The sequence below is a fragment of the Channa argus genome, chromosome 20 (assembly GCF_033026475.1).
Source record: "Channa argus isolate prfri chromosome 20, Channa argus male v1.0, whole genome shotgun sequence".
In the NCBI taxonomy this organism is placed as follows: domain Eukaryota; kingdom Metazoa; phylum Chordata; class Actinopteri; order Anabantiformes; family Channidae; genus Channa; species Channa argus.
The window spans coordinates 1,108,131-1,124,375 of NC_090216.1; the positions used below are offsets into that span (position 1 = coordinate 1,108,131).

The 16,245-nt window shown below is 39.6% G+C and overlaps 1 protein-coding gene across 2 annotated transcripts in view; it reads right to left on the reverse strand.

Moving 5' to 3' along the window:
* Positions 1 to 5,126: 5,126 nt before the first annotated feature.
* The window catches only part of LOC137106006 (corticotropin-releasing factor receptor 1-like), a 61,201-nt gene continuing 50,082 nt past the window's right edge, over positions 5,127 to 16,245 (reverse strand). Inside the window, exons 10-15 of one of the 2 annotated variants that reach the window (XR_010911884.1) lie at positions 15,725 to 15,797; positions 14,297 to 14,382; positions 13,994 to 14,129; positions 13,806 to 13,847; positions 8,915 to 10,102; positions 5,127 to 5,670 (exon numbers count right to left, since the gene is read on the reverse strand). Coding sequence is in view for 1 of the 2 variants with exons in the window: in XM_067488979.1 (XP_067345080.1) it covers positions 5,623 to 5,670; positions 10,001 to 10,102; positions 13,806 to 13,847; positions 13,994 to 14,129; positions 14,297 to 14,382; positions 15,725 to 15,797 (487 nt within the window). In the remaining variant the exon portion in view is untranslated. The remainder of the gene's footprint in view (positions 5,671 to 8,914; positions 10,103 to 13,805; positions 13,848 to 13,993; positions 14,130 to 14,296; positions 14,383 to 15,724; positions 15,798 to 16,245) is intronic. The other variant, XM_067488979.1, reaches the window with a different exon arrangement.

Genomic DNA, 16,245 nt, shown 5'->3' on the forward strand with positions numbered 1-16,245 from the left:
AACAGCAGTTTCTCTGAACGCTGGGGGAGCTAATATTAGCCATGCTAATGTTTGACACTGGGGTACAGAGACGTAGGAAGCTAACGCCGAGGCGCTGGCCAATTACAACGTAGCTAGCAGGCTGCGCTAACGCTAGTTAGCTCGTTTGCTTCCCGATCCCATACTGACTTCTCAATGACTACCGTTTTTTGCACGTTTGCATAACAATTGTACTACAAAGTCCAGCCAGCACAAAGCCAACAATCGAATATTTAACTAACCGGGTGCTTTTTCCTGGCAAGCGGAGCGTTTGTTAAATTTGAGAAAATAACAAGCGAAAATCTTACTTACCTGCTTGTCCTGTTACTAACCGTTTACGACTTGATAACAACCCTCCCCTGCGCTGCTATTGGCTGTCGCGCCAGCTTGAGGCTTTCTATTGGCTGTCGCGGCTGTCAGTATGAGCAAATGCCCATACAGCGGAAATGTGGTCCCGAAAGTTCATAGCACGAAACTTCATTATCGAAAAATATTGTTTTCATATGAAAACCTTTTTTTGACTCCCACAACGTCACCAAAATGTATAAGTGTCTGCTTTTACTCTGCCACAATATGACAATATGCTATTTACACTGCAGGTTGCTAGCTACTCACTGTCAAGATTGCTGTATATTCAGTCAAAGTAACTGTAGTATCTGATATTTCCACTCTTTTGTGTTTGGAACCTACTTTAAAATGAGCCCCGGAATTTTACACACAATGCACAAGCACAATGCAACTCACAAGAAGATTAGGCCGAACACTGAGCACGACTTTGAATCTTAATTTTTGCATCTAATGCTAAACACACTTTGCTGCTGGAACGAGATTTGTCTGGGTCTGTTAACGTGTCCCCAGAACAGGCGTCCGGACAGAGCTCACCCCGAAGCCGTCACACGGCTGGAGGTCAAGCTGGAGCTGGTGTGACTGGAGATCAGAGCAGGCAAAAGACACACAATGGATGGAAATATTAATAAGTATCAACGTCCAGGATTCGGGGTTGCAGTGAGGGGGGTTGTAGAGGCCTCCTCAGAGATCTGCATGAGGGATCCTGGAGTCTGAGCTCCTCTAAAACACATTGGATGGAGACGACTTGCACCCTCCGCTGCTGGCAGCATGGCAACAAAGGCCCGAGGTAGAAGAAAGGATTTCTGCATTTAATGGCCATAACAGCTCACTCACTGAACATTTACTGTGTGTTAATTACCCTAATGACTGGAATCAAGGGGAAGTCATGTTGAAACAAATTACGCTCGTAAAAATGCCTCCTAATACCACATCCTGAAAATACTCAGCTAAACGTAAAATTATTTACGCTTAACCAGATTAATGGCGTTAAAGTAGGAATACTTCACAGAATGACCCAACTGTTAATCTTTAAAATTAATTATAATTATTTATGCAACTACATGCAGGCAGACTTTTATTTTGTAGTTTATCAAGGTTTAAAGTGAATATTTTCATTATTTGCTGAATCAATTGTCTGCTTATTTATAACAATTACAAAAAGCGAAAGAAATTCCCATTTCAACCCAGAGCTTTGTAATTTACAAGAAAAAAAAGTGGCAGAAAAGAAGCTGAAACCAGGAACTTGTGTCATGTTTTGCATTAAAATCCAATCAATTTGTTATCGCTGTGTGAGCCAAACAGGTTTTCCTCTATTTCTCTTCTCGTTGTGTATTGTAAGATTAGTTAGATTAACAAGTGTATGTATAAGTACTGATGATGCCATCATTGACATCACATGGCTGCCTTTGACTTTGTCTAACCAAAGAGGTTTAGTTGACAGTTTGGGGAGTTTCTTACCTTGTTCTGTTTGTCACACAACGATCTCTGGAGTGGATCATTTTTGGACTTGGAATTTGTGGTTGAGTAGTTTTATTTACAACACAGCGTCATATTTTATAAAGGTTAATGCAAAAATCCTAATGTGTAAAGTAACAAACACTGTGAGAGTAATGTAGTGGAGGAAAATGTGCACTACTGTCTTCTGAAATGTAACGTAGTATAAAATACAATACTTTAGTAAAACTACTTTGTTACATTTTACCACAGTTTTTTATGTTGGGTCGGGTTTATTCATCACTTCTCATCTGACTTCTTTAATCATTTCTTTTGTTACACAGTGAGCTACGTGGGCACTTAAGAGATCAGTGTTGTAATGATGTGAGACAGACCATGAGCTGAAAGAAGTATTCACATCCTACAGCATTACCAAAAGCCCCACACATTCCACTCGCATAACAAAAAGAAACATGAAATTAATTGTGGGAACTAATGTATACGTATATGAAATTTATTATAAGAAGCACAATAGGGAAAATGATCCCTCTGTGCTTCCTACTGCTGTTTAGAGCATTTAGTATAAAACACATCAGATCCAAAACTGTTTTTCTGTAAAAGTGTAAGAAACAAATATAGTGGATAACAAATTTCCCAGTTTCCCTCTGAAATGTAGCTGGAACAATATCAAGCATCATTAGCTGAGTTATTTTAAAAATAAAGTGAGACTCCAAAAGGACAGAAACTTGATTGTACCGAGGTTTTAAATGGTCAATCAAGCAAAAACAGCCAGTGAAGACATAATTAAGAGCTCTGAGAAAGAAAAGTGCCATTTCTTCGTTTTTAATCAATAATTGTAAGTTGCAGAAGAGTTGAACACAGTACGGTTATTAAAGCAACTCAAGTACAGTACAGGTACTTCAGTTTTGTAGTGTCAGTACTGTTTTCGAACAAATGTCGTAGTGAATTAATGTTTCACATTTCATGTTTCATCTCTTGTTGCTTCAGACAAACTTTGTCCTGTGATGTTTCAGTAGTTGTTTCAGACTCTTGACACATGAGGTGGAGAATAGACTCAGCTTCACTGAAGTAGCACATGTGAAACTTTTCCACTGATGTGAAGCCACAACCTTCTGTGAGCTGGCAGCACTAACCACTCCACCACCAATGCTGCTCAGGTTTTGTGAGCCATTTCCTTTTGTGTTATTCAATTAGCACTTCATCGTTGTACTTCCTCTTCATCTGCCTCGGTGCTGCTGCAAAACACAAATTTCCTCTCGGCGTTAAAAATTGTGAGGCGTCCAGTCGTTGAGCACAAATCAGAATGTAGTTGCAGCAAAAGAGCAGTAGGTGGAGCTGAAGCTCCATCAACACCATCAGCTGCATCCTGCCAATGAGCTCAAGCATTCTACTTTTCATCCCTTAGCATTGAGAAACACTACATCATGATTTCAGAAATGTTAATAACTCACCAACACTGGCCCGAACAGCTCAATGTCTGTCAGTTGTAAAGACTCTGAAGGCAAAGTTTATCATTTCGGTTACAACTGTGTTTTACTACATTGTCACTGTTTTTGCAGCAGCCTACGCACACGTCAGTGTGTTTGCAGCTACATTAGTGTCAATGGAGCCATTTCAAACGTCAAATACTCTTCTCAAAAACCGATTTTCAGTGTCTACCATGCACCTTTTTTCATTGAAGGTACTTTCACGTACATATTTTTAACCAACAAAAGCTGCATACTGCATTGTTTCATTCCTCTGTCTGTGGAGCACGATCACTCTTCAGATCAAGTTAATGTAACAGAGGCAAGACAGCAGACAACAAGTTCTCTCATCAGCATCTTAATGTGCATCGTCTATCATGTTTCTGTGCAATTCACAATGAAAGCTTTGATACTTTTGGAAATGCTCTGATCTCTGTGAGAGATCTCCATGCATTTGCACAGTGTGTGGGATCAAAGAGAAGGAGAGGAAGTACGGAACACTTCCATATTTTAGATTTATGATCATGTAACCTGAAGGTAATTCATTTGTTAATTATATTTGATATGAATTAAAATAATCTGCTTCCAAAGCTGTCACATATGAACTGTGGTGGAGTAAAACGTCAAACACTCAATGTGTTCAAAGTGTAAATTGGGTAAAAATCTAAATACTCAAATCAATCAGTCTGAAGTATGTACATGCTGTATTTAATTACTGCTTTGCTGTACAATCATACGTTCAGTGCCTTCAGAATCAGAAGTTTTATAAGCAAGACATACTTTAAAAAAAGAAAGTATTCTGCAGCCACAGATTTATGCAACTAAACTGCTGCTCAAACGTGTAACAGACAAAATGTTCCAATATACACGTGTGTGTTACTTATCTCAACATTTCTGGCATCTTTTACCTGCTATAACGTGTGGATAAGGAAAATGGTTCAGATGTGCTAATAATTCATAGACACCTGTGACACCGGGTCCCAGCTCTGTATTTTTTTTATTTCTTCTTTTGTAACTTGTCCCGTGTACAAATGTTTAACTTTGTGCTGGTGTTGTCAAGCAGTGAGGAGTGAGGAGCTTAATTCTGAGAGACACTTCGGTGTCCGTCAGGTAACGTGTGGCCTACGACCACATCCACCTCAGCCCACAACAAAGTCGAGGACTGAGGTTTCTTTTGATAGCTTTATATTCAATGTTTAGATTATTATATTCCATTTCTGCTACCAGTTACACACAGCAATACCAGGGTGATTATGACAGTCATCCATATTCATTACAGATGATGTGGTTACTTTATTAACTGCATATCAATTCACCACTAAGAGCCAGTTCTCATGACAGTTTCCTCAGCCTTTCCACAGATTTAACCTTCTGACATAATGTTTTTCCCTTTATTCCCGTAGGTGCTTTGCCGTTATTAAAGCCATCACATTCCACACAGTTTGACAGTGACTGACATCATTTGTATTCAACTTGCTCCAACATTGGATACGATGCAAACATTCAAACCCTATTTATGGCTCAGACAAACTGACTTGTGCTTGATTTTCACTCGTTTATTTCACCATTATTCGGACATTTCTTGTATCTTTGGAGACTAGAATTGAAAATACAGTCTAAGCGCTGACCCACAGTCGGGTCAGCATGGATGGATCCCTGAAGTTCAGGGGCCTCGGTACAAAGTGACTCTTCACATTTCGTGTTTGAAGATCTCGGAATGAGCTAAATCAGCACAAAGAGAGGCCAAATGTAGCAAAATGAATAAATCCATAAAAATCCATAAAGAAGCTCCTATTTAAAAGGAGTGGGGCGCCCTCCCTCCCTCCCTCCCTGCCTCCCTCCCTGCCCCTGTTGAAATGGCCCCATTTTTACCAAACTAGCTTTTACAAGGGCACCAAACAGCCAGCTGATGCTCTGAACGGTGAAAAATGCTGGATTACAACTGTGCAAACATGGTGGCTTAATTTGGCTTAAGCCTCAAAAACACCAAATTGTTCAGCATCACATCCCGTTTCTGACATGACTGGTTACGATAAGTAGTAAAACTAGCTGTTCCACACCAAATGTTGGTCTCCTGTGGGAAACCTCTGCATTTTGTTGACTCATCCATCCAGTCCGACTTCCTCCTCGCAAACTAAACCGATTCACTTTCACAAATGAAATCCTTGCAACTTGTGTTTTAGCCCAGATTTGTCTCGCTTGTCTTAGGAGCCGTGCTTTGCTGTGACGTCCCAGATTAAAAGCAGGAGAAGCTCCTCGCCTCCGGTTGTGTTCACTCGGGCAGAAGGATCTTGTTGAAAAAGTCGATGTTGGGCTGCGTCTTCCCTTAAAAGGATCACAGAAAGCTCCAAATGCATTTCTTGTGCTGGCTTTTCTCGGGGGACTGTGGAGACAAATGGCAGAGTGATCGTGAGCAGAGTGGGCACCAGACAACAGCTGAATCTCTGGGAGTTTCATATGGAAAGTGAACAGTGTTATAAATAAAGTTCACAGCTCAGCCATTTGTTCAATTTTTCACTCTGTCAAATGCAACTGTGTTTATTATCTGACATCTTTCAAGTATGAAAATAACAATATTGAACATAAATAACAATAATAATGTTGAATACATTGTGATTTTTCTGACCACCATATATGTACCTCATGACTATAAAGACATATTTTCTCAACGTCTCCAACACCTGTTCCGTTTATTCCTGCTCACATTTTGAAATAACATAAAATTACAATTTTATTTTTGGGGTAACTGCCTTTACATTGCAAAGTGCTTGAGTCTCCTTCATCTGAGCAAATATTAAAACCTCTCAACCACTAACATTAGAATAATGCACAATATCACAGCAGCATGTGAAGTTTAGCTTTCTGAAACTACAAGTGCTCACACGACTCTGAGGGGAGGGGGTGAAAAAACAACATGAGGTTCATATTTAATATAAAGAGGATAGAAATGATAAAAATGCACAGGCGTCCTGGCAGAGTAGGAATGTGGACTGTACGTTGCTAATCACATGGATAATGTGCCCACATGACTTACAGTGTGTTGTTTGTGTGTTTTTTGGTTTATATTTGTGACAACTCCACCGGATTTTACACCTCATCCTGCTTTTATATATATTTATATATATATATATATATATATATATATATATATATATATTATATATATATATTATATATACATATATTATATATACATATATTATATATACATATTTATGTATTTACAATAAATCAATAAAGTAACTGTGCTGCCCGTGCAAATGTCGAGCGAACACTACAGAAAGTCTCTCATAAGAACAAACAGCTTCTCTATGTTGCTGGTGTAGAGGCAGAAATAATAAGTCTCTTTATTAAGGTTTGTTTCCAAACGCTGTACATCCATGAGTTAGAAAGTACAAATCCAAATCCCCAAAAGTTGGGGGATGTGTAAAACATTTCCAAATCTCATTAACCCATATTTTATTCACAACAGAACATAAACAACATATCAGATGTTGAAACCGTTTCATGGAAAATATGAGCTCATTTTGAATTCGATGGCATCAACACATCAGCAAAGTTGGAACAGGGTGATGTTGACCATAGTGTAGCATCTCCTCCTCTTCTCCTAACAACTGTCTGTAAACACCTGGGTTTAGCAGAGGAATGTTGTTCCATTCTCAACAGCCTGGGTCTTTGTTGCTGGGTGTTTCGTTTTATGTTGCATTACATTTTTCTGTTTGTGAAAGGCCTGGACTGCAGGCAGGACACTTCAGCACCCGGATGTTTCTCCTGCGAAGCCATGTCTGAAAATCAGGCACATGCAGTTTTCACCTTCGACCTCGTCCGTTGAACACACTTTTGTTGCCCAACGTTTTTGAGATGTGTTGCTGCCATCAAATTTAAAATGAGCTAATATTTTCCATGAAATTGTAAGATGTCTCAGCTTCATCATCTAAGTTTCGACGTGTATGTTAGAGTCAGATTAAAAAGCGTATGTAAGCGTCCTGATTATGTCATTAATGAGTCATATAACTGCCTTTGAAGTTTAGCTTTTAAGTTTGCTTAACTAGTTGTCATAGAAACAAGGTTCCTAAAGTACATGGGATTCAATAAATGTTCACTTTTATACAGCGATCTGTGGAGTGGAGAACCTTTGGACGGCTGGATACGAGGAAGATCACCTCTACATCTGATATGCTATTTGTGTTCTAATGTGAATAAAATATGGGTCGATGAGGTTTGTAAATCATTGCTTTCTGATTTTACACATCTTCCCAACTCTATGGGAATTGGGGTTGTAAAATGCTGCAGATGTTTTACAAAATAAATTAAGTTGTGGTCCTCAGCTTCACATCTCACATCTCTTTTGACAATGTGATTTTAATGTACACTTCAATGCTAATGACTGTTACACTACGTTTATTCTTTGCATGTTTAACACTGAAGGTGTTGGTCAACACACAGAGCATCACCTGATTCATTTCAGCATGTTTCCGCTCTTTGTCCTCGTATCTCTGCCTGTGCAGCAACATTAAGCTCTAATATGCAGTTTTATGCGTCAACACCAGGCTTCTCGATGTGTTTTTACATTCACCTCCGTCCACATCAAACTGTGACAAACTGGAAAACAGGTTCCCAAATGATGTTTTAGGTTTCGGCCTCATATCAGAACAAGCAGAGAACAGTATCAGGAAAAAGCTAATTGAGTTTTTCCTCCAGGGCCGACTGTTGCACGGCCTCGTGACAGCTTTGTCGGGGCCACTACGGCACCTGAACGCATCGCAAAGACTGCAGCCAATAGCCAACTAGCGGCTACGTTCTGCTGCATTAGTGGAGATAACTAAAAACCGTTAGCAGCTGCACCACTCTCACCACAGATCTTCACATTTACACATCTGGAATGAAGGAATTCATTTTATCGTATTGGAATGTTCACATTGTTGTTTGCTGACTTTTGTTAGATTTTCTTCTTCCCATGCACTGATCTGACTAGTGCCAATGACCTGGGGTGATGGACACCTGTGGGCAGCTTTTTTTGTCATTGAGAGAGACCACTCTGACTGGTCAGCTCAGCAAATCAGTGGACGAAAAGAGACTTTCAAAGGGATCAATTTGTCTGGACGGAGGACCAATATGGTGAAAGATGTGTTTGAGAGTAAAATTACTGCAAACAGCTCACTTTGAGTGCTGCTAATATGTCAAACAAGTCTTTTGAATAAGACCATGGAGGGAGATTAAAATGTAGTGGAGTAAAAGTCAAAGTAGCCATAATTAAATCTACTTAAATAAAGCATAGTTCTGTGAAAAATGTACTTAGGCGCAGTAACAAAGCACGTGAACTTTCCACCATTGAGGCCCAATATTGCCCAATTCAGATTTTTTTAGCCGAATCAAATCCATCTGTGTTGCTGTATCACATCACTAAGGTCTTCAACATTGCGTTATTTTCCAGATGTTTTTATGTAAAGAGACGTACTGGTGATGGACACACACAGGACAAGGACATTGTTATGTGGACTGGAGGAGCTGTGGATCGAACAAAACAAAAAAAGGTCTGATTTGGTTTGTGTCCCGCTCTCAGATCACTTCTGTAAGCCTGAGAATGTGTCTGCTTTTATCAGGAGGTAAGAAAATACTGGGCTTACATTCATCAACTTTAAGCAAATGCTTGTGTTGCTCCGTGTTGCTGGAGGTGTTTTTAGGCAGCAGTTTCACCATATCAGCATTGTGAGATGAACGTGTTCACAGCGCAAAGAAATCAATCCACCCCAGTTAAAGGTTATTTTGTCCACCTAAACATCCATTCTGCTTTAAGATGAATTTAGAACAGTGGTTCTCAATCCTGGTCCTTGTGCTAGTTCTCCAACGGACCCTATACAACCCACAGTGGATTACCTGGATCAGGTGTGTTCAGCCAGTCAGAAGCTAGGAAAGGAGTGCACAGAGAAGACCTACACAACAGAAAAGATCATTTGTGGTTTTAAGACAGAGGCAAGTCCCGTAACAGGTGTAGGTGACATTCTGCAGTCTGGAGATGGGCAGACTGGCCTCACACCCCCAGCTGCCAGTCTTTATGCTAAGCTAATGCTCCTGGAGCTTCCACAAACACACGAGAGGTCGCCGATTGTTCTCGTCCACTTCTTGGAAAGAAAACACAAGAGCATGTGACGTTGCAGACACTGTTTTGGAACAATTCTCTAAAGGGATAAAGTTTGGAATGTGTTGTTTTCTCCTGGAAAGTTAATGAAAGCAGCACGGAGCAGAGCGAGCAGGACACCACATTAACAACAAACCAACACTACGTGATAAGTCATTTTAATAGCTTTGTGAACTGCCTGTGTAGCACTCGAGTCCAGTTTGTGCTGGGCTGGATCCAGTTCGGTGCAGTCCAGCGAGAAGCAAACAAATAAAAAGCTGGACTACAACATGAGAGGACACAGAGTGCTGTACATTCACACCCAGCTCCACGTGCATCATTTGATCCACCAACCTCCCATTTCTTTAAGACGGCAGTGTCCTCTTTCCCCATCCATTTTCTTTGTAGTGTCCCTCCTGAGGTTTAGGAAACTGATGTAGTCTCTCCCTTGCTCTCTAGCCTCGGCCCAGCCCGCAAAGTGTTAGTGCACTCCAGTGATGTGGCAGAAAATGATGACGACAGCTGGAAGCTCCTAGGACAAAGCTGGTTCCCTCTCTCATAGTGATGTGGACTGTTTGATGCTGTGAAAACTGACCCGTGAAGGTGAAGTGGGGATGGACATCGCCTGGGTCATCCTGGCTCGGATGGAGTGCTGCTCCTGCCATCGGTGAAACCGCTTCCTCACGGCCGAACGCACCTGTCAGCAACAAACCCGAGGGATTAAGAAAAATGATGGTCAGACAGCTGATGGAGGGTTGGAGGTGCATCTTCACCAAATATACACTTATGGATGTTTAAAGTAGAAGTACTTAAAAAAAGAAGTTCTACGAACTGAGCTAACGGATCTGAGTTAAAGACATTTCATTTTCAGCTTAAAGCAGGTGTTTCAGAAATCAAATAAAAGAAAACCCACATGGTGCAATGTTACAATGTTAATGTTACTATTGTTGTATGTTAATATTACACAGCAGATATTTAATCTGATGAAGTAAATTCTTGAGAACAAAATGTTTAGAAAAACAAGTAAAAATCCCAATTAAATGAAAATTCAGGATTATGACATACTCCGTCAAAACTGCAACATGATCAAATCAGAAGATATTGGTTTCATTTTCATGAAATCAAAGTCAAAATAAAACAGCAATTATATCAAAATGACATTATGTCAAAAATGTCTTCGATATGAAGTAAAAATTTGATATTATATAAAACTTAATATTAGGAGTCAAGTTTTAGATATAAAGTCATAATTAATTAGGTTAAAGGTCAAAACCTTTTGAGAAACTGGGCAGAAGTGTAAGATATTTCCGAACTGTGCGATATTTAAGAATATTATAACCTCAGAACAATGTGTTATTAGGTCAGCTTTTGATTTACTACCATAAAACTTAGTATGTCCCAAATGTTGACTTGGATTTAATTTCTCAGAATTATAACTAATTAGCTAATGGTTCCAATGATCATTATGATTTTTATGCATTGATTTTTTTTTTCTGGCAGAAATTTTCATCCGTACAAAGCCAGCATTTTCTAAGATTTCGGAACTGAATCCACGTCCACCACACGCCATCTGTCCTTTTAATGATGATTAAGCTGGGTTCCTCCACTCTCTCTCTCTCAACCCCACCTCACAATCAATCGTCCCACGTGTCCCCTTCTGTACGCGCCCCTCCCCCCTCCTCAGTGCTCACAATATGGTTTGAAAAGACGCGCTTTGCTTGAAACACACGGTTTAGTAAATACCAAAACCTCATTTTACGAGTCATCAGCGTATGAATCCGTCCTATGGTTAGTGAATGTCCTCTGACCCAAAGGAAGACAAATGAATCCCCAACACGTTTTATCACTAAGTGTTTTTCTTTTCTCTTGAATGTGACCCCGGGTATCCTTTGTTCATCTGTCTCATTTCTTCCCCTCTGCATTTTCTGCTTCTCTCAGCTCGTAACAAAACCACTAAATCAATATCCAGTGTGAGACACACATGCTGCTTAAGCCCCTTGTTGAAGCTACAACACGGTTCATGATGAGCCAATTGTTCATCAACAGTGAGGGATGATAACCAAAGGGCAGCAGTCAGCTGATATTACATCCACATGCTACTCCAGGAATAACTACAGTAAGACAGCGATTAGTCTGTGATATAAAGATGGTCAGTGCTGTGACTCCAGAGCCTGATTGGAATTCAAAACAGAAGGCTGTCTTCATTAAACCTAAAAATCTAACTTAATCCTCTTCATTATGCAGAAAAGGTCAAGACATAATAAGATTTTCCCCTAGATTCTGGCTCAGGTGGGGGGTCAACGAGGGTCCGTTTGGTGACATCAGGCTTGTAGTCCCAGCCAAAATGGTATTGACTGAAAGTTCAGAGAACAAGCTGAGGGAGGTAGCTGAGAAAAACAACATGTATGTAGCACACTGCTGTTGAGCGAACGAGCCTTGTACGGTGGCCCTGAAAGGTCAGTGCCCAACGCAACCATACAAAAGAAATTAAGAAACTTCCTTCACTCATTTGATCACCCAGGTGGAGGATTTAGAAAATACAACCAAATACATTTATTGTCACTAGCTTTAAGTGGGCACAGATTTCTGTGTAACATCTGAACAATAATGTGGTTGTTTGCCAGCACAGCCTGTCAAATTTGATGAAAGTACACCTACACAGTCCTGCTGAATATTATTCAAATCTTTCCCCAAAATGATCTATATACAGCTAAACTGAAAATGCTAATCACCAAAGGAATTTTGTCATTGACATAAGGAGGATTTATTGAGAGTTAAAGTGTGAGTGTAAGTTTGCCTCGTTTTAACGGTTTGACTCTCACAGCAGCTGTAAGTTTGGTTTTATAAAGAAAAAAATATAATTTTCTACTTAATATAACAGAAGACAGTAAAAAAAAAAAAATCCTGTCTTCAAATTTAGTTCCATTCAAAAGGACTTGATTAAAAAAGGGAAGTGTACAGACAAAGATACACAGACATTACAGAGTTAGTTAACACCAACTCAGCTCTATACAATATTTAAAGATGATCTTAGTAAACTGTAACTTGGCTGCAAACAGAAAATATTACAAAGGAGCCACTGAACAGACAATAAATATATAATGTGGCGAACTGCACGAGGCGACGCACATTTCTTCTTACGTACATCAATGTTTTTATTAAACTAGCTTTAAATGAAAGTCATTCTATAAATATGAAATACTCATATGACATTATATTTATTAGAATGACCGAAATGTATAAAGGATAAAGCTAATAAATACAAACTGGAAAATCATCATGATATTAATGACAAACTAATGATTCCATCTATAGCACTGTGTTTTGCCACTGCTGCTAAAGTTACTTGTACTGCAAAGAAAATTTCTCAGACTGAGGAAACCTAAACACAAGGACTAGTCAATAAATAGCAATTATTTAAACTATCAATCAAGTCAATATTTTCTAACAAACATGTCCACAGAACTGCTGTTTTTTTGTTCCCTCTCTTTTGTTCATTGTGTGATTTTGGGGATGATGTGACAAAACAACACATTTTCTAAACATTTTCACTTTTCTGTGATGGTGGACATTGTTGGTCAGCTATAAAATGACCACTGTTACAATCCTTGTTTATTTATATTATTAATATTTTAAACTGTGTTTAGTTGACATGCTAACAATGGTTTCATTAGCTGACGTCTGAACATCTGCATGTTTTCATTGCCACTGTCAGTGTCTAACTGGATGTTCACGGTACAGGCCTGCAGCTTCATGACCTCTTCTGTAACATGTGTTTTGTGTAGCGGTAAAACATCATCTCTGAAATAACTGCTTGTGTTAGTGGGCTTGTTAGCTGTAAGGAAACATCTGGAAAGATCATGGAAAGAGGGGAGGAGGAGGAAGGCAGAGTTAGGCAATTCGAAGGAAAGAAGGTCAAATGTTTGACTGTCATCAGGCCTGAGTTGTTCAGGATGAGACACTTTACAGCTCATACTTACTGTATTATTATATATATATATATTATTACTGTATGTTTATATACGTCTTAGAAATGCAACACTAATACAAATAAACTATTATGCTACTAATGTAAATCAGAAATACCATGTACTGTAAGTAACATTTGTGCTCTGTGCTATTCTGAGTGGGTTTCACCCCTGATTCCTCCATGGAGCCAAATCGAAGCTGACACTGTCTTAAAGCGTAAAAAGTGATGTCACTTATGTCTGCACATGACAAGTCTTAATTGTGCCCTAAATTAAAGTGCTTCGGGCTTTACCACTCGATTCCCTGCATTAGCAGCTACAGCTACAGTCACCAAAAGGGAGAGTGGAAGCCCTGGAAGAGGGGATGTAAAAGTTATGTTCCCCCTGTCTGAAGCAGAGGGAACATAAAATGCTGCATGTGAATCTGCTTACCTCACTGTTTAGGAAGCAGTAAAACACAGACACGAAGAAGCCCTGCAAGGAAACGAGGAACACAAAATCACCAAAACACCAACAACCCTGATGCCGTTTTCATCACACATACAGCAGCTTATCACGCTCTTTACATTAATCTCAGAGGAAGATGGTATTGGACTGTTTGTTGGAAAAATAACTCATACCTGGAAGGATTCCAAAAAGGAGTTAAAATATATGAAGACGATTTGAGAAATCTCATCTTCACCCGGGTTGACAAAAAACAGCATATAGGTGATTCCCAGGAGAGGAAGAAGTACCAGTGTAGCCTTCACAGCTTTCCTGCAGATGAGGACAGTGTTGATCAGACAATGGTGACAAAATGGTAAATGGTAAAAAAAACAGTGCACAGGCACAATTGTGTTCTAGTCCGATCAAGCATGAAACTCAAAGTATTAAAAGTGTAAACCTACAGGCGAATATGAAACAGCAGACGCCATTTAATGTACCTGTACTGAATTGTTTCCGATGTGGTGGAGGCTCGAAGTTTGGTCATCAGAATTCTCACAATGTTGAAGAGGAAAATGAAATTAATCTGTGGGAAAATCAGAGAAAACAAAGTAAGAATCCAGAAGTTCTGTTTTGAACCCAGACTCTAACCTGGACTCTAGTCACTGAAAAACCTGTTTTCACTCAAACAAAATGAAAACTGTGTGACGAGGACTGAGATTTATTTGGTCTTGGCTTTGTTACAGCTTCAGTTCATGCTTTGACTCTTCTTTTCTGATTATATTTTGACAGTTAGAAATGTCCCAAATATTGCCAGTCTTGTCCTTAATAACTGTAAAATTGGTCCTTGTGATTATTTTTCCACACTGTGATGAGTGTCAAAATCAATGGCTCGTGTAATATGTGTGAGTGACGTAAGATAGGAGCAAAAATAACCCTAGAAATACTTTCCAGGACCAGATGACCTGACCTCAGCCCTAACAGATGTATGGCAGTGGTTCAATAGCCGTCCATTCTACTGGTCTTGGATAAACTGCATTAAGGCTTTTGTGCTTCCGTTCTGTGTGTTCTCATTAAATGTGTAGTTTAACTGTTGCCTTTACCAGCACCCATGTCGACCACAGCACCATATGACAGAAGGCACCACAGATATTCTTGGCGACCCAATTCTGATCCTACAGGATCAAGAGCTATGCGAAGACATAAAAGCCTGAGTGAACAGGCTACTGTCAGCACTAGAGAATCTGGGAAAGCAGCAATGAGAAACTGACAGGAGGCGGATGTGATGTAAGGTTAGGGCGACAGAAACACCAGCACTGGAGGCCCAGCAATAAGAAAAGAGGTAAAACTGAGCAGAGAAACGGCCAAACAGCCACAGTGAGGGTGGTAGCAGACGCTGGGGAAGGAAAAGATGACGAAAGCTTGTTTAAGCAGCAGAGCTGAGTCCCAGTCAGATGAGCTGCACATCCAGCCTGACAAAGACTGTTGGCTAAATGAGGAACAGGAACACAGCTATGGTCTGAATGTTGAAGGAGGAATCATACAGATGGCTGAGGTCCAGCTGTAGAGCTCATTGTCTTCTGTCTGAGCTCTGATTTAAAGCTCCTGGATGCCTTTATCCAATGTGAGTGACAACACTTACCTGTAAATTCAAGATAGTTCTGATATAATAGTCATTTAAATGCATGAAAAACTTCCCCTTAGGTTGTGGAAATGATCCAGCGTTTAGGGATTAGTATTTGTAAAAGGTACAAACAAGAATGAACAGAACCTCAGATTTCATTCTTGTTTCCATGTTTTTTTGCAGGACGGTAAAGTTGCACTCAAGAGTTAGATCTTCACATTAGCTAACATGAAGGATGTGTTGCCGTTTTTAAGACAGAATGAAGACTAATCGTATCAAACAGCACAAAAACAAAGCCTCTTACCACTAACACAAGAATCATGGGACCTTGGTAGATGTAGTCTGTGTACACGCCTGCTCGCTTCCCAAACCAGCACCTGAAAGAAGAAAATCCCTCGTGCTTAGTCCCAACATGCAGATGTCTTTATATTGTTACTTTTTATTTGGCATGAAGATTTCCCCTCTGAGGTCAGGATGAGCTCCCATTAATGTCTGTCATTAATGTAAATTGTTGCTCAGGGGTATAAACTCACGTTTTCCAGTCAGTGATTTAACCAACATATGAATTACAGTGTTTGGCATGATTTTGGCCAGAGGTGAGAAATTTCTTTAAAGCAACTTTAACTGCACTGTACAATTATCAAGGTGAAAACTAATCAGTGTGTCTGTATGGAAGCCAACTTCTGCCAGTGAAAACAAAAGACAAAAAAACAATGTTCGTCATGATGACAAACCGAACAATAGTGAGTCAAAGTTAGATAATAAGAAGCAAAAATAAATATTGAAAAACTCAACAGGTGGCCTGTTTAGCTCAATTTAAATAAA